We start from the raw sequence: 23561 nt of genomic DNA on the forward strand, positions 1-23561 counted from the left end.
CAGTTGGAACTGTGTCTCATGCTCCCTGTCACCTCCTTTCAACCAAAAAGATGGCAGCCCTCATGAAATCAAACATTTGCCTGAGGTGATAGATTTTTAATGGTCCTAAAGAACTTCCGGAGTGCGACCACCCAGTTCCTGTTAAAGACCTGGAAAACCGAGTGGGGACTGCCAATTTCCTGCCTGCTATGATGGTAGTGGCAAAGATTTGCAACCCACCTTTATGAGTATATACATCCTTAGCAATTTGCTTTTCTGAATCTTAAACAATTCTGCACCGTTGTGCTCCTGGTCTCCTTTTGTCTTTTAAATGAGCCCATCAACATAAGCGAATATTAAAAAATAAGGAACCAGGGGTATATGGACCATCAAACAGAATGGAGGACTCTCCCAGTCAATTTTCCCGAGATAGAGAGATAGAGAGATATAAAATATAGAATATAGAATATAGGAAATAGAAATAGAAATAGAATATAGATATAGATATATATAAAAAAAAAAAATCAGGGATTTAGTTTCCCTCAAATACACTACCCTGTACTGTATAAGCAGTGTGTATAAGTTGGGACATTATTACCACACTAGTAAAAAAAAGCCCGCCCATTAAAAAATGGTCGCTAGGCTACGGGCACTTCTCCCCCCCAGATGCGTCCCGCTCGCCCGTCCTCCGCCACTGTCTGCAGTATATGCACACATGGAGATGTCACTTGCTTGGCAGTTGGAAAAAGCTGTTATTTCCCACAATGCAATGAGGTTCACAGCCAGCAGACTGTCAAGTCTGGAAGCACGGACACACACACACACACACACGTCGTAGAGACACAGGGGTTTTATTATATAGGATTCATGCAGAGATGGATGCAGCTTCTGGCTGCAGAAGCACTAAGCCTTCATAAAGAAATCACACCCCCCCTCCACATCATCAATGAAATGAATCCGCCGTCGAATATGCCTTTCAAAGGCCTTCAGGGGGTACACATCTTGGCACTCCCACATGCCTAAATGACGATAGGCATAGGAAGGTGCACAGGCCGTACCCATCGATGTGCTGTGCACCTGCCTATAGTAAGAGTTGCCAAACATGAAGCAGTTAAAGTGGACCCGAGCCGAGATGAACTTTTACTCATTGCATAATTGTGTTCCTTTCCTATTGTTTATAGGGCATTCCTCAAGCCAAATACGTTTTTGTTTTAATACTCTAATTCCCTATAAACTAAATAAACCACTCCCACAGGTTTTCAGAGAGCCTTGGCAGTGGCAAGGGCTCATGGGAGCTCAGTCTGGGCAGGAGGAGGCGTTACTAGCCATTGATTTCAGAGGCAGAGGGGAGGAGGGAGATTAGTTTTTTTTCACAGGCTTAGTGATTAAGATACAGATAAGCCTGCCTCTGTGTAATGTTTACAAACAACATGGCTGCTGTCATTGTATCACAGGAAGAAAATAATTTTCTATTAATCACTTCCCAACTGAGGGGTTTTACCCCTTGACCACCAGAGCAATTTTCACCTTTCAGCGCTCCTTCCATTCATTCGTCTATAATTTTATCATTACTTATCGCAATGAAATAAACTAGATCTTGTTTTTTTCGCCACCAATTAGGCTTTCTTTAGGTGGGACATTATGCCAAGAATAATTTTATTCTAAATGTGTTTTAATGGGAAAATAGAAAAAAATGTGGGAAATTTTTTTTTTTATTATTTTTCAGTTTTCGGCCTTTATAGTTTTTAAATAATGCATGCTACTGTAATTAAAACCCATTAAATGTATATGCCTATTTATCCCGGTTATAAAACCGTTTAAATTATGTCCCTATCACAATGTTTGCCGCCAATATTTTAGTTGGAAATAAAGGTGCATTTTTTTTCAGTTTTGCGTCCATCCCTAATTACAAGCCCATAGTTTATAAAGTAACAGTGTTATACCCTCTTGACATAAATATTTAAAAAGTTCAGTCCCTAAGGTTACTATGTTTTTTTTTTTAATGTAAATTTTTTTTTTTTTTTTAATTACAAAAAAAAAATAAAATTGGGGAGTGTGGGAGGTAAGGAGTTAATTTTTTGTGTAAAACAAGTTTATGTGTGTAAAAAATGGTTAGGGTGTAGTTTTACTATTTGGCCACAAGATGGCAACATTATCAATTTGTTTCATGCGACCTGCAAGCGTCCGGAAGGACGCTTGCAGGAAGTAGAAAGAGGCTGGGACTTTGTTATTTTTTCACAATGATCGCGCTGCTCAGCCGAGCGGCAGCAGATCATTGCGGGGCTTAGATCAACGAACGGGAATGGATTTTCCCGTTCGTTGATCTCTGGGCGAGCGGGCGGCGGCGTGTTTACTAGCGGCGGGCGGCGTGTTTACGAGCGGGAGCGCGGACAGCGGCAGGAATGCGCAAAGTACGGATTTCTCCGTCCCTGGGGGTGAAAGGATGGAAAAAGGGGCGGAGAAATCCGTACGCACGGTGGTAAAGTGGTTAAAGCTGTTTGCAGCTATATTTGCTGTGTAAACTATCTAAACTTTAGATAAGATACATAGACAAGTTACTTGTTATAGTTAGTTTTTCATCACGGATCCACTTTAAGCTCCACCACACCATCCACTTCTCTCTGACAGCACCAGTGATAAAACAGAGGGAAAGAACTCAAAATACCGTTCTCTGAAAGATGTCTCACCCCAGCACGTTCAGAATACCCTCAACTTCGACGAATTACCCAATCATTGCGCAGACCCAGACTCCATGGTCCTGATGTACAACCATGCAGGGTCATCTGCCTATGACGCCCTTGCTCCAGTTCGCATTAACCTGTCTACACCACTTCACCATGCACGGTGGTTTGACACCTCACTAAAGGACCTAAAGAAAGAAGTGCGCAGACTAGAAAGGAAGTGGCGGAAATCTCAGAATTCAAAAGATAAACAAACCCTTGTCTCTCACCTGGAAAGCTACCAAAATGCGATCACCAAGAAAAAATCCTCCTACCTATCACAGGATACCGCAAAGGCCGCCAACAGGCCAGCCCAACTATTTTGCACAGTTGATAGACTATGTAACCCATCCTGTCTAAAACCTACTATAACTCCCTCAAAGGAGCTATGTGAGAAATTTGCTTGCTACTTTGCTGACAAAGTATCCTCTATTCCAGGGGTCGGGAACCTATGGCTCGCGAGCCATATTTGGCTCTTTTCACCTCCGAATGTGGCTCTCTGGCTCGCTAAAGTATGTGTGACGGAGTGGCCAGACAGCCTGTGTTTACTTTTAAATCAGCGCGCCGCCGGCGCCTTCATGCCCGGCCTTTACATTTGCATGTGTGCCTCCTTCATCGGCACATTACACGCTCAGTGCCGCCTCCTCCAGCCGCCGCGGCCAGCGTACTAGCTCTGCCCCCATGGTGACGCGGCGTGCAGGGACTGAAGGCCTGAGAGGGTTGCGGCCAGTTACGTCAGCCGAGCCCGCGCTTTGGAATTGGAACTCCGCAGTGAAGCTGCCTGGCAAGTGTGAACCGCCATCTGTCGTGCCGTGCATTTACTGGGGAAAGGCCGTCTGTCGTGTCGTGCATTTAGGGCTGGTGCACACCGAGCGGCTTTTTCAGCGTTTCTGCAGCCGCTTGCGGCTGCGGATCCGCTTGGTCAATGTATCTCAATGGGGTGGTGCACACCAGAGCAGGAGGCGTTTTGCAGAAACGAAAAATGCCGGGGTGAGGCATTTTTTGGATTGCGGGTGCGTTTCTGCCTCAATGTTAAGTATAGGAAAACCGCAAATCGCTCTGAAAAACGCCTGTTCAGAGCGGTTTTGCCGGCGTTTTTGTTACAGAAGCTGTAACAATATATGAAATCTACTATACTGAAATCCGCTGCAGCAATCCGCAAAACGCCATAGAAAAATTTAAAAAAAGCGTTTCAAAATCTGCTTGCATTTTGCGGATCTGCTAGCGGTTTTTGGTGTGCACCAGGCCTTACTGGGGACAGGCCGTCTGTCGTGTCGTGCATTTACTGGGGACAGGCCGTCTGTCGTGTCGTGCATTTACTGGGGACAGGCCGTCTGTCGTGTCGTGCATTTACTGGGGACAGGCCGTCTGCCGTGTCGTGCATTTACTGGGGACAGGCCGTCTGCCGTGTCGTGCATTTACTGGGGACAGGCCGTCTGCCGTGTCGTGCATTTACTGGGGACAGGCCGTCTGCCGTGTCGTGCATTTACTGGGGACAGGCCGTCTGCCGTGTCGTGCATTTACTGGGGACAGGCCGTCTGCCGTGTCGTGCATTTACTGGGGACAGGCCGTCTGTCGTGTCGTGCATTTACTGGGGACAGGCCGTCTGTCGTGTCGTGCATTTACTGGGGACAGGCCGTCTGTCGTGTCGTGCATTTACTGGGGACAGGCCGTCTGTCGTGTCGTGCATTTACTGGGGACAGGCCGTCTGTCGTGTCGTGCATTTACTGGGGACAGGCCGTGTGTCGTGCATTTACTGGGGACAGGCCGTGTGTCGTGCATTTACTGGGGACAGGCCGTGTGTCGTGCATTTACTGGGGACAGGCCGTGTGTCGTGTCGTGCATTTACTGGGGACAGGCAGTCTGTCGTGTCGTGCATTTACTGGGGACAGGCCGTCTGTCGTGTCGTGCATTTACTGGGGGACAGGCCGTCTGTCGTGTCGTGCATTTACTGGGGGACAGGCCGTCTGTCGTGTCGTGCATTTACTGGGGACAGGCCGTCTGTCGTGTCGTGCATTTACTGGGGACAGGCCGTCTGTCGTGTCGTGCATTTACTGGGGACAGGCCGTCTGTCGTGTCGTGCATTTACTGGGGACAGGCCGTCTGTCGTGTCGTGCATTTACTGGGGAAAGGCTGTCTGTCGTGTCGTGCATTTACTGGTGCAAAGCTGTCTCTTACGTGCATTTACTGGGGAAAGGCTGTCATGTTGTGCATTTACTGGGGAAAGGCTGTCTGTCATGTCGTGCATTTACTGGTGCAAAGCTGTCTCTTATGTGCATTTACTGGGGAAAGGCTGTCTGTCGTGTCGTGCATTTACTGGGGAAAGGCTGTCTGTCGTGTCATGCATTCACTGGTGCAAAGCTGTCTGTCATGTCGTGCATTTACTGGTGCAAAGCTGTCTCTTATGTGCATTTACTGGGGAAAGGCTGTCTATCATGTCGTGCATTTACTGGGGAAAGGCTGTCTGTCATGTTGTGCATTTACTGGTGCAAAGCTGTCTCTTATGTGCATTTACTGGGGAAAGGCTGTCTATCATGTCGTGCATTTACTGGGGAAAGGTTGTCTGTCATTTCGTGCATTTACTGGTGAAAAGCTGTCTCTTATGTGCATTTACAGGTGACATATTGTACGGCTCTCACGGAATTTCATTTTAAAATATGTCGCGTTTATGGCTCTCAGCCAAAAAGGTTCCCTACCCCTGCTCTATTCGGTCTATCATTCAGTCCACAGCACCTAAGACTTATTCAACTCCTGAAAATAGTTGCAAAAACAACCTAACACCCTGGACTGACTTCAAAAGTATTAGTGAGGAAGAGATCTCAGACATCCTCCGTCGCCTCCGCCAAACAACCTGCGACCTGGACCCTGGACCAACTAAACATGACCTGCTTGGTCCAGCATTTTACAAAATAGTAAATTGCTCTCTGCAAGCAGGGAGGTTTCCTACCTCTCTAAAAGAAGGAATCATCAAGCCTCTTCTTAAAAAAACCTTCCATGGATCCAGATGCTATGAGCAGCTACAGACCTGTCTCCAACCTCCCCTTCCTCCAACCTAACCTCTAAGTTATTGAAAAGGCTGTCTATCTGCAACTTGAAACCAGGCTGTCAGTAAACAACATCCTGGACCCTCTACAATCTGGCTTTAACACCACAGCTGTGAAACAGCCCTCATCCAAGTCTGCAACGACCTGCTCATGGCAAGGGACAGAGGGGAATGCTCCATCCTAATCCTGGCGGATCTCTCAGCGGCTTTTGATACAGTTGACCACGAAATCCTGCTTAACAGACTGCAGGAGTACTGTGGCTTCAGTGGATCAGTCCTCCAGTGGTTCAGATAATTCCTGACTGACAGAAAACAGAGTATCCCTAGGTCCTATAATGTCCAATCCTGCACCTCTACAATTCGGAGTGCCACAAGGATCAATCCTATCCCCTCTGCTGTTTGCAATCTACATGTTGCCATACGTACTACTGCTACGCCGATGACACAGCTATACCTGTCCTTCAAACCTGGTGGAACAGACCCTATCCCAAAAATAAACTCTTGCTTAGCTGAGCTACAGGCATGGATGAATGATAACTGGTTGAAACTGAATGCTGACAAAACTGAGGTCCTGTTTGTCCAAAGCCAGCACTCGCCATCAAAACAGCTCTATCCTAAAGCAACACCAATCAGGAGGACTGGGAATTCAGACAAACAGCTCCAACCTTGTGCGCAGCCTTGGCGTACTAATCGATGGGGAGTTGAGTTTCAGAAACCAAATTTCATCTGTAGTTCAATCTTCCTACTTTCATCTGAAGAACATTGCAAAGATTAAACATCTGATTCCCCCAGAGGATCTTCCAACCCTAGTCCACGCCTTCATCACATCACGGCTGGACTACTGCAATGCCCTTTATGCTGGCCTCCCCAAAAAGGACCTGCGTCACCTGCAATTAGTGCAGAATGCTGCTGCCAGATTGCTAACAAACCAGCCTCGCCACTGTCACATTACACCGATCCTTCGCTCACTGCACTGGCTACCAGTAGAATGGAGAATACTCTTAAAGATTGGACTGCTGACATTCAAATCCCTGCACAATCTGGGCCCTGGGTACATGAGGGACCTGCTGAAGCCGTGCCACACCTCACAACCTCAGATCAGCAAGTGCTATAAACTTGTTCACTCCTAGAGTGCACCTCAAAAAATCTGGAGATCGAGCCTTCTGTCATACTGCCCCCTACTCTTTGGAACTCCCTGCCACACCCAGCAAAGAAAGCACCATCCCTGGAGCTATTCAAATCCAGACTGAAAAGCCACCCGTTTAGCCTGGCATTTCAGGTCTTATAAAAATTCTTCCTCTGTACCACGATGATCGGAGCCATGCTTATGCGCTTTGAGTCCCATGGGAGAAAGGCGCTTTACAAATATTTTTTGTTGTTTAAGCTCTAGCAAAAATTGGATGGCAGTTGCCAGGAAGCTGTTGTGGGCAGGGATATCTGGGCTTGTATCAATGGGGAAAAAAAAACTCACAACCCCGATGCCAATCTCGTGGGGGATCGAAATGTACAGACTCTCCACGCTGATCCCCATAAGGATGTCATTAGGGCATTTCGTGCCCCTCCAAGAGTCTTAGGCACATCATGGGAATCTTGGGAATTTGGGTTAGTCAAAAAAAAATAAAAATAGTATATCTGGGATATAGTTTATCTCAAATACACTACCCTGTTATATACTGTATAAGCAGTGTATAAGTTGAGACGTTATTACCGCATTCATGCAGAGATAGATGCTTTAAAGAGAACCCGAGGTGGGTTTGAAGAATATTAACTGCATACAGAGGCTGGATCTGCCTATACAGCCCAGCCTCTGTTGCTATCCCAAACCCCTCTAAGGTCCCCCTGCACTCTGCAATCCCTCATAAATCACAGCCACGCCGCTGACAAACAGCTTGTCAGAGCTGGCTGTGTTTATCTCTATAGTGTCAGTCTGCTGCTCTCCCCGCCTCCTGCAGAACTCCAGTCCCCGCCTGCATCCCTTCCCTCCCTGCTGATTGGAGGGAAGGGACGGGGGCAGGGACCGGAGCTATGCAGGAGGCGGGGGAGCAGCTGAGACTGACACTACAGTTGTAAACACAGCCTCACAGCACGGCTGTGATTTATGAGGGATTGCAGAGTGCAGGGGGACCTTAGTGGGGTTTGGGATAGCAACAGAGGCTGGGCTGTATAGGCAGATCCAGCCTCTGTAGGCAGATAACATTCTTTAAACACACCTCGGGTTCTCTTTAACAGAGCTGCTGGCTGCAGAACCACTATGCCTGGGAATCCCAATTTATATTGCCATTATTATTTCAAATTACTGCATGTGCAACTTTTTGTCAAAATAAATGAAATTGAGGCCGGATCCACACTATAAAGCACTTTTATGAGCGCTTTGTGATTGATTAGTGCTTTCTGAGTGCTTTTTAAAAATTTCTCCCATTCACTTTCATTAAAATCGTGGTAAAAACCTGCATAAAAATCACCGCGATTGGGTACGCAAAGAATTGCGTCGATTTTTACAGCGATTTTAATAAAAGTGAATAGAAGAAATTTTTAAAAAGCGCTAATCAATCACAAAGTTCTAAGAAAAGCGCTTAGTGTGGATCCGGCCTAACAGATCTCTGCAAGCTAAAAGCATCTTGCAAAGGATGTAAAAAAAAAAAAAACAACAAAAAAAAAACCCTATCCCAGGTTGGATTTTTTTCCTCCTCTGAACTCAACTGTTGTGTAGCGCCACACTACATTTAAAATTGCAGCCTTCACATCAACACTCGTGTGGGTACCATTTTTATCACAGTACTAAGCATACATTGCATCCATATTGTGAAGGCAGCAAGTTTAAGTAAAAATAACTCGCTGCCATCTAGATGGTGTTAAAACTGGTTTCTGTAATTTCAGCAGAGGGACACATCAGAAGTGTTTTTTTTTTTTTATTACAAGTTTACACAACATTTTTGCTTTGTGGTAAGCAATTTGTAACAGAAAAGATTGTGTAAAAATGTCAATTTCTCAATATTTTACAACACAACGCCGGGCACACATTGCTCCAAAATTAGCATACTATAATTGCGTAAATGCACTCTAAACATTTACAGACTTACCTAAAGGGTTGGCACCATGAAACACCTCATTAAGATCCTGTTGTGGCATATATGGCAAAGATTCTATATACCGCCTAGCCTGGGTGATCAAAAAGTGATAAAAATTTATCAGAAACAAAATATAACCCAATTGACATTCCAACTACAATTAAAATGCTACTTGGATTACCAAGTATGTTACTTACGTGCTCTGATGAAATTTTCATAAGAAATTCAGTATTAGGAGTTCCAACAACTTCCATTATTCGTTTTAACTGGTCAATATCTAAGATTGTTTAGGAAAAGATCTATTATGTACTCTTGAATAATATTTGGGGGAGGATTAAATGACTGGGGGATGACTTATCAAGGCGGATGGACAAAAACAGCCACTGCTGCAAAAGTACAGCAGCCGACCATAGCTACCAATCAGATTTGAGATGGTAAATGAAACCGGGATTGCGACAGGTACCTCTGGGCAGCTGCAAGTTAGCCTATTGTTGAAGTTTTTGTTGCACTTCTCTGACATTTTAAGTAAAATAAAAAACATGGTTCACATTGCTGAACTTGTAGCATTATCCTGGAGTTTACAATTTTATTGGGGGAAAAAAAGGGTTAAACATACAGGCAGAGCAGAATGCAGTTAATTTGGTTAAGAGATCGATTTGAGGATGAAAAAAGTATCATACTGGAGAACAAATGCAATCCAGTAAACCTGGACTTTTATTTTGCATTAAATTTCTGCTGCTAGGTAGAAAAAAGGTTGCAGCCCTCATATGGGCCACATCAGAACAAAGGGGTGGTTAGCAAACTATTAGTAATGCAATTTATTATTGATTGCAGAAGTGAGTTAGGTACACCTATCAGAAATTTCCTTACAACACAGGTTGTCCTGGATTTAGTTGGTATACGTCCTTGCTGTGTGTGCATGCATAAGACTGCAACACAATCTCTAATTTAGTTTTCAGCAATTCTTACTGTATGTCGATATGACCCAAGTGGAGGTTGTAAACTTTCCCACTTAGACAATTTTTAGAAAAACCATCCGGGTCTTCTGCTTTACTAAGGTTCTTCCACCTTACTAAACAACCAAGTCACCATTGTGCACCATCTATAAACGTGACTTCTGGGAGTAGTCCAAAGTATTTAGAAATATAGCCTCAACTTTCAACCAGCCTGGGTAGTCTAGAGAACCAGGACTGGTCGAAAGGCTATTTAATGGGAAAAAGCACAAGTGGATGAATACCATTCACCGCACAAAATAGTGTGTGATCTGCGTAGGAAACATTCCCAGTGCTGCTTACAGCAAAGCCCCATGCAGTGTAACTAAATAGGGTCAGCACATCACCAGTGAGCAATGGGTTGAATGTGTATTCCTGTGAAATGCAATGAAACTACATGCCTCTAGGATGAAGCTCAGAACCATTACTTTGTATGCCAACTGTTAAAATGATGGCTGGTAGGAATACTAATGTGTGTACCATTTCATGCAATTGTTCAATGCAAAAATTATATTTGTACAAATTGATGTGCCTATTTTGTGCAAAGCAACCGAATTTCATCTTAAGCCAGAGTACCCTCTGTTCTTCGGTGTGCTCCTCTACCGATAGCTAGTTCTATGCAGTTACAATTGTCTGGGAGAGGCAGCATGAAGAAACGCGAACAACCAACAACCTCCATATCCTGTGTAGCGCAGTGTGAATCCAAACAGAAGTACAAGTGAAGGATACAATCATTCCCTGGAAAAAGAGCTTTGCCTTTCAATAGCTCAGCCATAATGCATCCAACAGACCAAATGTCAACTGAAAGGAAGAGAGAGAGGGGAAAAAAAAGAAAACAAAACATTAAGAACAGACTTTAAAACATCTGTGATATATTGCTAGTAATGCTAACACCTAATTACTAATTTGTTATGAAACAGCCTCACAAGGCCAAAACTCACCCTAGCTTTTAGTCATCAGGAATGCATGAGCAAGGGGGCTTGTATAACAGGATTATTATTATTTACATAGTGCTTGCTGACATATTCAACAACACTTCACAGAGTATATAAAGCAAGTCACGTCACCGCCCCGGAGAGGAGCACACAAACTAATACCTACCATTTTTAATAGAGTGCATCACAGCCCCATGCATTGATTCCTCCTATTACCATCAACTTCAAGTTCCAGACAGGATAGCCGTCACATCACCCAACCAAAATACGACTCGCCCTATGCTAAGACCTCCACTCAGGTCTTAGTCATGCATTGGGGTTATTCCCAGGTTACCCCGACCTTCTCAACTAATAATATCTTTAAGTTAGTGGGTATCTTCACTTGACAAGTCTTCCCAATGCTTTCCAATATAGCTGCACACATTTTTTTGGTGGTAAGCATGTGGTTAATGGAATGGTCTTCCATAAGTGACTTTTTTTTAATTTGGAGGGGGTATTTGATTATGTAGCAACCTATGGCAAGTATATTTATAGGCATTCCCTATAAAAAAAATCCAGTAAATCTTTGGGAGTTTTATTTTTATTAGGAACTCCACTAAAATGGCAATAGGAACACCAATAAAAGCTGCAAAATGCACACAAATTGACTTTACTGCCAGGTACAGGCAGGTCTAAGGCCTGGAACCCACTAGGAGTGCTTTTCTGAGCGTTTTGTGATTTGAAAAGCTCTTGCTAATGTAATGCTTTGGGTATGATCCCACCTGAGTGATGTGATTTTATAAAAATCCCCCATAGCATTGCATTAGCATGAGCTTTTTCACATCACTAGCGCTTAGAAAAGGCTACTAGTGGGTTTGAGCCGTTAAACTGCTCAGTACATTATTTGCTAAAATGCCCCCTATTTTCCATGAGAATTCTGATTTTCAGTAAAATAATGCACATTTTATGACATGATTTACTGCATTTGGTAATTTATGATTCAAATCTATCAGAATTGCAAACTGCCTTTATCGAACGCAGTAAATTACAGTGTATAGGAAAAAAAGAAAAGGGAAGGATCCGCTTCAATGAATCCAAAGTTTATTAAGGACTTAGCTTATGTTTGTTCTGGAATTTAGGATAAGTCCTTAATAAACTTTGGATTCATTGAAGCGGATCCTTCCCTTTCTTTTTTTCCTGTATGGACATATTGGCTTGGGCCACCTTGGATCCGCTCTGTTTCCTGTTTTGAGTGAAGCAGTACTCACTTCTGATCTTTGTTAAATTACAGTGTATGCAATATGTAAAACTGACTCTAACACTAGAATTGAGTCCAGTGGATTTTATGTATTGGTTTGTGGTCACAATGCAAGTCAATGGACCGTGTGTCGGTACTTTCTCTGGCAAGTAGTAACTTGTCTTTGCCAAAAAGTTACTCCATTCAAGGGAACAGAGCTGCCAATTGCCACTTTAGGATAATAACAGTAAGTCGACTGAAGCACTGATCAGCAGATAACCCGATAATAATCTGAACCTTTGTATAGCGCTTTTCTCCTATCGGACTCAAACTCTGATGCACTCAAGAGGCCACCCTGCAGTGTTAGGCTCAACACACACCATACAATCTTGGTTGTTCAATCTTACCACTTTCATGTAGTATAAGAGCTTATCCAATAATTCATTCAAGGTATTTTCAATCTGTTGGCTCTTATACTACATAGATTTGGTAAATCTGTACAACCAAGATTGTATGGTGTGTGTTGAGCCTTAGGGAGTCTCATAGCGGTGTTAGGGAGTCTCGCCTTGAACTCCTTACTGAATAGGTACTGACCCTAGCCAGGATTCGAACACTGGTCTCCCATGTCAAAGGTGGTGCCCTTAACCAGTACTCTATCCAGGCACTGCTGTCCTTTTAAAAATATAGCATTATAGAAGTGCTAATACATTCTCATAGTGGTGCTGTTATCGCATTCCCATTTCTTTAAAATACACTTCTAGAGTTCATAATACTCTTCCCTGTAATGTACTGTATTATGGCATTTCATTATGTACACAAAGAAGTGACCTGCAATTACCTTCGTTTCTAAGGCAATGCAAAATCTAATAAACAGGATGTTGGAACAACTGATTAGTGTAAAAAAACTGGTGAGTGGGTCAATCAGAAGTGACCATGTGACGGTCAAAGTAGGCAAAGTAGAACAGAAGCAAGACTACATTAGAAATACATAAGAAAATTCAATGCCAAAAGTACCGTATATACTCGCATACAAGCCAACCCCCCAACTTTTACCTGAAAACCCAGGGGAAAATGATTGACCCCCATATAAGCCGGGGGTAGGAAATGCTGGATTGGTGCAGACGCGTGATCCCCCCAGTGTGTCCCAGTATAGTGCCCAGCATAGCTAGTATAGTGCCCAGTATAGCGCCCAGTATAGCCAGTAATGTGCCCAGTATAGCTCCCCCCCTCCGTGGCTGCTATTACCTGCTTTAGGCAGCGGCCGCTTCCTAATCCGGGTTCCCCTGTTAATCATCCGTATACAGTAAGTGTATCACAGCAGCGCACCCGGCGCTGCTGCTGTGACGATGCAGGGGGCAGGAAAGAGCGATGTGTATCGCCGTTACCAGGGAAACCGCTCTTTCCTGCTCCCTGCATCGTCACAGCAGCAGCACCGGGCGCGCTGCTGTGATACACTTACTGTATACGGATGATTAACAGGGGAACCCGGATTAGGAAGCGGCCGCTGCCTAAAGCAGGTAATAGCAGCGGCGGCCGCGGAGGGAGCTGGCGGTGGGGGAGGGCGGGTTTGGGGGGTGCGCGGACCACCACCACCACCGACTCGCATACACGCCGACCCCCCAACTTTTGGCCCCCTTTTTGGGGGTCAAAAATTCGGCTTGTATGAGAGTATATACGGTACTTCAAATTTACACCAGACCTGTGTGAATTCAGAATTTAACATCTTCAATGCTGTGGTTGGTTGGACTTCAATTATGAATCACTTGTGGGAGGCACGAGTCCAATACTAACTCATTAGCTATCAATTAAATGCAAAAAAAAAAAAAAAAAAAAAAAAAAGAAGAAGAATGGAAGCCTGCATTTCCCAGCACCCTCTAGTTCCTTACCCGTTTGATTATAGTGCATCCAGTTTAACATGATCTCTGGAGCCCTGTACCACCTGGTTGCTACATATCCGGTCATTTCATCATCTGTTTGCCGTGCGAGCCCAAAATCTAAAATCTCCAAAACAGAATTGAATAAATTATGGCAACTGAAAGCTACAGAGACAATCGTTTTTAACAGTAATAAATACAAGCCTTACTCTTAATTCACAGTCTTCGTTTACTGCTAAGTTGCTGGGTTTCAAGTCCTGCAGAACAAAAATAAAGAATCAAAACTGATCTGAACCATGGCATATCTTGTTTTTGTACCTTTTCTAGAAAAATGAGTATTATGGTACAAAAGAATTTAGTTTGTATAATGTTCTAATTACCCATTAGTCAGCAGTTCTACACAGTGTCTTTTCAGTGCATGCTTTAAAAATGTAATGAAAAATCAAAATAGTCCCTATTGGATCTTGTTTATAGTGCAATTTGCACTTTTTTTTTGCTTAGATAAGGTCGTTTGATTATTCCGTTAAATAGAATAAAGATTTCCAACATGTCCAATCAGATTTTTATTGAAAAAAACCTGGATAATAGTTTGTCTTGATTTGATAGTTTTGGTCAAATAAACAGGAAAATCAAACATTTTTATTGTACCATGTGTGGGCACCATGAAATGAGAGAAAACCCCATCTTGAGAAAGCAACGACTGCTGCAGAACCAGTGGACATGCCTACCGCGATCCTCTTCATGTCCTCTGGCAATACAGATGTTGACATGCCTCCATTACACAGACAGGGTGATGTATCTATTCCCTCCTATACACAAGCACAGTGGTGACTGCCCAACATCACAGCACTTTTGCATTTAAATTGGGACTTTTGTTCCTGCTTTTTATTTGTCTTATCAATTGACCATGTGTGAATGGATTATTGTACTTTAAAGATAGATATTTAATTGCACTATCAATATGCTGAACCCAGGTTCATACATACTGTGTGCTCAGTATTGAGCAGAACAATTAAATGTAAAGCTATAGTACCTCAATATCAGGTGCAATATTGTCGAACGCATTTCTTTGTGATATGTGGTCTGCAGAGAGGTCACTGTTTTTAATTAGGTTAACTATTAGAATTGAATAAACTTGTGATTTTTTTCCTCATGAATTAGTGGTGCCGATGTATTGTCAGTTTTCTTACCTTTTCTATTAAAAAGGGAACCTAAACTGAAAGTAAGGTGTCCAGTTTAACTTATCTGATGCTTCTGCCAGGTTCCTTGTCTTTACGCTCTACTCCGATCAGCAGTTGTCCCCTCTCCAAAGGAGCATGCGCAGACCTGCAAAGCACGCCTCCTCAATTGCGCTCCCATGGCCGGAGCATTCCATTCTTGCGCAGTTAGTAAAAATTGCAACTGCACATTCATCAAACACTCCTGAACACAGGAGCACCGACATGGAGGTATGCATGGACAGTAGCCCGCTACTAGATCAGTCGACCAGCCTTCGAACGGGCACAGCTGCTGAAGGGATCAGAACAGGATAACAGTGAGGGAGAAGGAAGTCTTCCGGGGGCTGGATGAAGCGCCAGGCCGGTCACTTTAGGTATCACTTTAGGATGTTCATTAAAGGGAACCTGAAGCAAGTAGTATATGGAGGTTGCCTATTTATTACCTTTAAAAGAGACACTGTAAAAAGAAAAAACGTCCCCTGGGGGGCACTCACCTAAGGAGGGGGGAAGCCTCCGGATCCTAATGAGACTTCACATGTCCTCCTCTGTCCCACGGGGGTCTCGCTGCAGCCCTCCTAACAGCGGCCCGGCAAACCTGACAGCCTGTTCAAGATTTACCTTTCCAGGCTCCAGCGGGGGCGCTGTTACGGCTCTTCTGACGTAAATAGGTGGAAATAGCCGATCTCCGTCGGGTCCGCTCTACTGCACAGGTGACTTGCGCCTGCGCAGTAGAGCGGCCCAACGGAAATCGGCCATTTCCGCCTATCTCTGTGGGAAGGAGCGGATATTGCGCCTGCGCTGGAGCCAAAAGGTAAATATTTAAATCGCCGCTGGGAGGATTTTCGCCGCTACCGTGGGACCGAGGAAAGCCTCAATAGGATCCAGAGGCTTCCCCCACCCGAGGTGAGTACCTCCTAGGGGAGGTTTTTTCGTTACAGATTTTCTTTAAACAATACCAGTTGCCTGGCTTCAAATAGTGTCCAATTCACACCAGAAACAAGTACGCAGCTAATCTTGTCATATTTGACAAAATGTCAAAAACATCTGATCTGCTGCATGCTTGTTCAGGGTTTATGGCTAAAAGTATTAGAGCCATAAAATCAGCAGGATAGCCAGCCAACTAGTATTGCTTTAAAGGAAATAAAATATGACAGCCTCCATATACCTCTCACTTCAGGTTTCCTTTAAATCCAGTAAGATCAAAATAGGTGAGCTCACGTTAACTGCTGCATCAACGCCACAAAATTTTTGTTTACAATCATGAAGGCATTAACAAGGCATTTCCCTTGCCAGCCATGTTGCTACTGGCTTTAGGTTTCTGGTTAAAATCAACCACTTAAGTACCCGCGGTCTCTGCCCCCTTAAAGGAGTCTTCAGGGGAAATATGCTAAAATAAGTGGTACTTACCGGGGGCTTCCTCCAGCTCCAAGCTCCCAGGACGTCCCTCGCCACAGGTCCGTCCCGGTCCCCAGGCCACCCACTCTGCCGTCTCTGTACTGCGCCTGCGTGAGTGGCGCTGTCAATCACCGCCACGTGGGCCGGAGTGGATTGCACATGTGCAGTACTGCGCTTGTGCAGCCCGCTCCAGCCCACTTGGCGATGATTGACAGCGTCGCTCGCACAGGCGCAGTACAGAGCGACCTGGAGGTCGCTCTGACGTCATCGCCGGGGACCGGGACGGACCTGCGGCGACCGGCTGCGGGCAGAGCTGCGGCGAGGGACGTCCTGGGAGCTTGGAGCTGGAGGAAGCCCCCGGTAAGTACCACTTATTTTAGCATATTTCCCCTGATGACTCCTTTAAGGACCAGAGACCACTGATACCAGAAACCACAGCATAATGACGTATCGCCGCACATACCACCGCTACAGCTGTCCCATGCCACACACCCGGAACCTCAGGCCACCCACTCTGCCATCTCTATGATGGCAGAGCTCTGTTAGCTGGGTCAGGAGCGGCTTTTATTGGCTCCCGACTATGTGATCAAAGTAAGCCAATGGGAGTTGCAATGAAATTGGCTCCTGACCGGCTCACAGAGCTCTGCTGTCAGACGGTAGGGTGAGTGAGCTGTGGCGGGGAGACAGCGATGAGATCAGCGGGAGTGACAAAAGCGGCCAGAACGCGCAGTGATGTTAAGTCTACACCCTGGCAGATATTACAGCATCAAAACAGGGTGTAGATTTCAATCAGCGCCGTCCAGAAGCAGTTAATAAACATGTTTAGCTATACAGTACAGATTTTTATTTTCCTTTTACAGATGATACTTACTCGATGAATGATTCCAGCTGAGTGGATATACTGTGGAAATAAGAAATGGACAAATAACAGAATGGTTTAAATAAAAAATATATATATGAATGACAACCCTTTCAGAGTGAATTTACCAGTATCCACTCAGTGTGAAACAGGGTTGTGCTTTTAAAAACAAAAATTGCACGGTGGAACGGCTTCTGAAAAAGGCAATACGTCAGACACACTAAGAAAAAAGGGCTAGAATAGTCCACTCACACTAGAAGCAGCAATACAAATTGCCCCACTCTATTGCCCAGTGTTCCCCTAAACCTGAATGGTGTTTTTGCTATGCTACAGAAAATGGTCATCTTGCAGCTTTTCAGCACATATGGAATGGGGCCATAAGGTAGTGCACACTAGGCGGCCAGCAGTGGTGCTAGTGCTTTGCTCAGCACTTCTGCATGTGTGTATAGGCCAAAGGAGATAAAGAAAATACTCCCTATGATGCTACATATGGATAATATGTATGCAAAACACAACAGATACTATGGCATTCTGAACTAAATAATCATTCTAAGTTCAGACAGTTTGCGGTCAGGGATCATGTCAAAGGAAGGATGAAATCAAGAGTGGACTCAAGGAAGAAGAGGGAAAACAAATGTACTGGTACAGGAATAAAAAGAGAGCAATAACCAAAAACTGGACAGCACATGCATATGAATATATGGGAGTAATTAGATTTGGAATCATCAAAGTCCCCTCAACCCATATAAATAGGTGACAGTGGTGTAGCTAAAGAGCTATGGGCCCCGATGCAAGTTTTACATTGAGGCCCCCCATGCACTCTATACATAATGGATATGGCACACCAAGACCTGCCAATGGAAACTACAGTGTCAGAGGTGCAAGAAGAGGATGGGGAGCAGTTTGTTAATGTTTACCACTATTCAAAGCATCTATAGAAGTGATTATTATGAGCACAGGACCAATAGAGAGCCAATACTGCAGTTGAGGGAGGGCCCCTCGGGGCCCCTCTGGCCCAAGGCGGTCGCAACCTCTGCACCCCTATTGCTACACCCCTGGGTGACATGAGGAGATTCTAAACAATAGAAGCGTGACATCCAACACTTGTCAGTAATAGAGGTCAGCCAGGAATGCAGACTATACTGGCCGGGATCCATCATTGGCATATACAGTAGAGGTTACACTGCAGCATTTGGCATTTATCCTCATGCCACATGTGAATATCAGTCTTTGGTGGATGCAAACTTATTTACTATTTCAATAGTGTATTAATTTTACTCTGTTAAAATGCCCTGTTATGAATTTTATATTTCTTGTGCTGGGCAGTTTCCTCTTAAAGTGAACCCAAATTAAAAATACAAAGTTTCAGAAATAAAATCTATTTTCTAAATTATAATAATAGCAGCTTTTTTTCAGCTGCATGGTGACAAATATAAAATATTTTACATTTATTGGAGAACCCCCTCCCTTCCTTTCATATTGCCGGCAAATAATCCGGCAAACTGGTGAGTAGCAGGTGTCCAGCAAAGGAGGAATTGCTAATGGCTGCCACCAGTATAACCCTAGTTATGCAAAGAGGAGGGTGAAAAGCATGCACTGAAAGGCTCATAGGCTTGAAGGAGTGTTTATCTTTGTATGTGTCAGAGTGGTGCAACTAAATATTTGGAATTAAGAAAATGTTTGGTTTGGGTCCGCTTTAAGAGCTGGTTCATGTGAGCGACTGCCGGGCATCTTAGTTAAATTCTTTTCTGCAAGCGTGCAGTAAAGCATTTGACTGCTTTCATCAGTGATCAGTATTTTTCACCCCGCAGAGGGCACTCTGAAATATATCGAAATCACAATAGGATGGCCACGTTGTGCCATGGATCTCTGCCAGATTTGAGGATATAATCAAACAAATATCGATGCTGCAATATCGAGTCGTATATGGGTACCTTTATACACTGCTCATATCACTTCCCTTTATGAAGCATACAAGTTTCTGTAAGCTGCTTAGTTTACAGATGCAAGTTCTACTTCACTGTGTGCTGTTCTATCATTGAATTTTATCACTATCGGTAGTTTGAGCTGCACTCTGTACTGACAAGTTTTGGGCATGGAATACAATGAATGACTGCTAGCACTGTAAACATAGGCAAGCAATGGATAAATCATTTTCATTGCCTGATGCTCACAGAAGTAATGCCTGATGCTCACAGAAGTAATCATTTTTCCTTTGACTTACGGTCTTTTAACCACTTGCCGACCGCACACTCATACCGTGCGGCGGCAAAGTGGTAGCTGGAGGACCAGCGACGCAGATCTGCGTCGCCAGGTGCCTCCCTAATTAATCAGCAAAGGCCGCTCGCGCGAGCGGCCGTTTCCTGTTAGATCACGGAGCGGGTCTCCGTGAATAGCCTGCGAGCCGCTGATTGCGGCTCGCAGACTAAATGTAAACGCAGGAGACATTTGTCTCCTTTGTTTACATTGTATTGCGCTGCGTAAGGCAGATTGGCGATCCCTGGCCAATCAGCGGCTGGGGATCGCCACCATGTGACAGCGGACGTCCTGTGCAGCCCCGATCACCGGGGGGGGGGGGGGGGGGGGGGGGGGGGGAGGAGGAGGGGGGATTTGGGGGACAGATAGGAGAGGGAGAGGGGGGGGAATGTCGCCGCGGAGGGGGGCTTTGGGGGGCTTTGAGGTGCCCCCCCCCCCCCCCCCCCCCCGCAACATGCCACCAGCAGGAGCGATCAGACCCCCCCTGCACATAATCACCATAGGGGGGAAAAAAAGGGGGGGGGCGATCTGATCGCTCTGCATGCCAGCTGATCTGTGCTGGGGGCCGCAGAGCCCACCCAGCACAGATGACAAAAATCAGCGCTGGTCCTTAAGGGGGGGGGGCGGGGGGTAAAGGGTGGGTCCTCAAGTGGTTAATAGGCCTGTAAATTGCTGAAACAAACACCACGTCAATTACCTTTAGGCCACGAAGCAACTGATATATTAGGAACTGGATGTGGTCATCTGTCAGTTTTTGGCACTTTACAATGTTGTTAAGGTCTGCTCCCATTAGATTGGTTACTAGGTACCTGTAAGATGTCAAGGAAGGTGCAGTTATAATACATGCTCACTGACAGAATTTCTGTCCAGAATATACACTATACAGTGCTGTGGAAGAGGTCAGCGCTACATAAATAATAATTACATATGCATGTGTGCATGTGGTTTGGAGGGAGGGGGTACATAAACCAGTAAGGACAGAGATGCAGCCTCAAGGCTGATTAAGGGCCGGATCACACAGACGCTTGGCAGCAAGCCAAGCGTCCGGGACTTGTTGGTTAAACGTTCCCATTTAAGTGAATGGGAGCGTGTAACATCACGTGGTTACTGTCAATTTCGCAAACAGCGTTCCGATCCAGATTTTCCCTGTCGTTTCAGGCGACCATGGACGCCTCATACGGCTTCTAGGGTCGATTCACTGCCACGTCATAAAACACCGATCACGAGACAAGAAGCTGTCCGTCTGAAACGGCCCTAAAGCTAACCCTGCTAGCTACGCTTTTGAAAACTGAACACTTCAACTAATACAATTGAGCTGAATGGGGCTATACTCATGGATCAATCCCTATTCCTGATGGAATACAAGTGGGGAAGTAGCGGTCCTTAGACCTGTTTCATAACACACACACACACACACACACACACACACACACACACACACACACACACACACACACACACACACACACACACACACACACACACACACACACACACACACACACACACACACACACACACACACACACACACACACACACACACACACACACACACCTCCTCTTAACTTATGATAAAGATAATAAAAGTTCATAACACCGAATACATTTGTAACTTAATTTTTGTTTACCAACAACCACTAGCTAAAAACAATTAAAACCACAATAGGGCATGGCTCCCCCAGGTTCCAATGATCCCAAATAAATAGGTATTGGTGGTAAGTGCCGTACAGATAAATAAATATACGTCTGTATACTATGTGACCAATCTAATGTGCTGTCACCCCATAGATTTTGTAGGCATGCAGACCAATATGCGAACATGCTTGTAAGCGAGTGGTGTGGCACTGGTCAACTAGCATACATGTATATCAATATCACAATTTAGCCTGATCCCAAGTCTGGCAGTTCACAGTTGGATACTGCACCGCATATTTCGCAGACACACATATCAATATGCCTGTACGCTACATAAGGAGGTGGTGCAGTATTGAGTCATTGGAACAAACCATAAAGTTATTAGGCTACTTGCAATTGGTTCATTTAAAGAGGAGCTGTCAGCCATACTATCTCAGGAAAAAAAAACCAAATATATAAGTAAATACTTGCTCTACTTACATATGTATTGCACTGTCCAAGTTATGATTCCTGTGAATGTTATAAAGGAAAAGTAGAGAATCCTATTCTAGACAGTTTCCATATAAGACAACCCAGCATGCCCTGCAACTTCTCTTTTGTGTACCAAATTTTCTGTGTACCAAATAAGAGCCATGTAAACTGGGGAATGATATTTTATCAACAAGTAATGGTGATTTTAACTTTTGGATTGCCTGGTTAGCATCCTTATTACTTGCTTACCAGATAAAAATAAAGAATTTATTTTTGATTTTATGCCTGACAGTGACTCTAACACCCAGTGCTACACCCAGATTCAGCAGACATGCATAAATATATGCATGAACGCATATTTTAGTAACTGGTGTAGCTAGTGGTTGTTGGTAAAATAAAGATTTTGTTACAAATTTATTCAGGGTTATGAACTTTATTATCTTTATCATAAGTTAAGGGGAGGTTGCTTTGCCTCTGTTTGAAAACTGAACATGCTGCGGCTATGGCTGTATCCATGGCCGGATTTCCGCACAGGCCACCTAGGCCGGTTCCTAGGGCGGAAACCTGCCGACAGGAGAGCTGGGGCGGGTGTCGCACACCGGCAGCAGATCAGCTGTTGAGCTGTCTGTCGCCGCGCTGTCCCCCAGTTTCTCCTGCGTGTGCGTGGTCCACTGCAGTCACAGAGAAAAGAGCGCCCCGCCTCTTCTCTCTCGCTCTAAGGGGAGGAGCTGAGCCAACAGACCGGGAGATTTGAGCAGAAGGAGGAAGAGGCAGATAAGAACTGTGTGTGGAGGAGCCACTGCTGACAGCATCAGGTAGTGAGATATGTGACTGAACTGTGTGCACATTACTTCTAGCGTCATGGGGAGAGAGGTGTGTGCAGATTACAGGCATTTTACACACTTGCAGCACACTGTCTATTGCTAAACTGCTGTGGAGAGAGTGACCGGCTGGCTAACTTCTATCAGTTCTATGTTCATGCAGGCAGCCCTGTCACTAGAACTGTGTTTGGTTAATCAGCAGCTTTTCTCTTCTCCACCCCCCCCCCCCCCCCCCCCTCTTCCACAGCAATTAACCTTTCATTCCCTCACTGGTTTCTTTGTTACTGTACTTTAGGTCTTCTGTGCACAGATGAGAGAGAGAGAGAGAGAGAGAGAGAGAGAGAGTGAACACTATCCTCTATAGTACATTATAGTCATGTCACTGACTGTCCTCAGAGGAGCTCACAATCTAATCCTACCATAGTCATAGTCTAATGCCCTACCATATTATTATTATGTATATACAGTATATAGTGCTGAGATCTTCTGCAGCACATTACAGAGCACATAGTCATATCACTGACTGACCTCAAGAGGGGCTCACAAACTAATCCTACCATAGTCATAGTCTAATGTCCTACCATATTATTATGTATTTTTATAGCACTGACATCTTCTGCAGCAGAGTACATAGTTGTGTCACTGACCATCTTCAGTCAGTTCAATCACTATAATCTCTTAACCTCCCTGGCGTTCTATTAAGATCGCCAGGGCGGCTGCGGGAGGTTTTTTTTTTTTTGATTAAAAAAAAAAAAAAAAAAACTATTACATGCAGCCAACTGAAAGTTGGCTGCATGAAAGCCCACTAGAGGGCGCTCCCGATGCCTCCGGCGATCAGAAGTAACAAGGAAGGCCGCAATGAGTGGCCTTCCTTGTTTCGCTTTCCTCGTCGCCATGGCGACGAGCAGAGTGACGTCATGGACGTCAGCCGACGTCCTGACGTCAGCCGCCTCCGATCCAGCGCTCAGCGCTGGCCGGAACTGTTTGTTCCGGCTGCGCTGGGCTCGGACGGCTGGGGGGGACCCTCTTTCGCCGCTGCATGCGGCGGATCGCCGCGCTGCGGCGGCGATCAGGTAGC

At 44.9% G+C, this 23561-nt stretch overlaps 1 protein-coding gene across 1 annotated transcript in view; it reads right to left on the reverse strand.

The window, feature by feature from the left end:
* The window catches only part of MAPK11 (mitogen-activated protein kinase 11), a 67497-nt gene that overhangs the window by 14858 nt on the left and 29078 nt on the right, over positions 1 to 23561 (reverse strand). Inside the window, exons 4-10 of the mRNA XM_068276362.1 lie at positions 20252 to 20363; positions 17311 to 17340; positions 14037 to 14084; positions 13840 to 13954; positions 10532 to 10603; positions 9008 to 9087; positions 8823 to 8901 (exon numbers count right to left, since the gene is read on the reverse strand). Of these exons, the coding sequence (XP_068132463.1) occupies positions 8823 to 8901; positions 9008 to 9087; positions 10532 to 10603; positions 13840 to 13954; positions 14037 to 14084; positions 17311 to 17340; positions 20252 to 20363 (536 nt within the window). The remainder of the gene's footprint in view (positions 1 to 8822; positions 8902 to 9007; positions 9088 to 10531; positions 10604 to 13839; positions 13955 to 14036; positions 14085 to 17310; positions 17341 to 20251; positions 20364 to 23561) is intronic.

The sequence above is a fragment of the Hyperolius riggenbachi genome, chromosome 3 (assembly GCF_040937935.1).
Source record: "Hyperolius riggenbachi isolate aHypRig1 chromosome 3, aHypRig1.pri, whole genome shotgun sequence".
NCBI lineage: Eukaryota > Metazoa > Chordata > Amphibia > Anura > Hyperoliidae > Hyperolius > Hyperolius riggenbachi.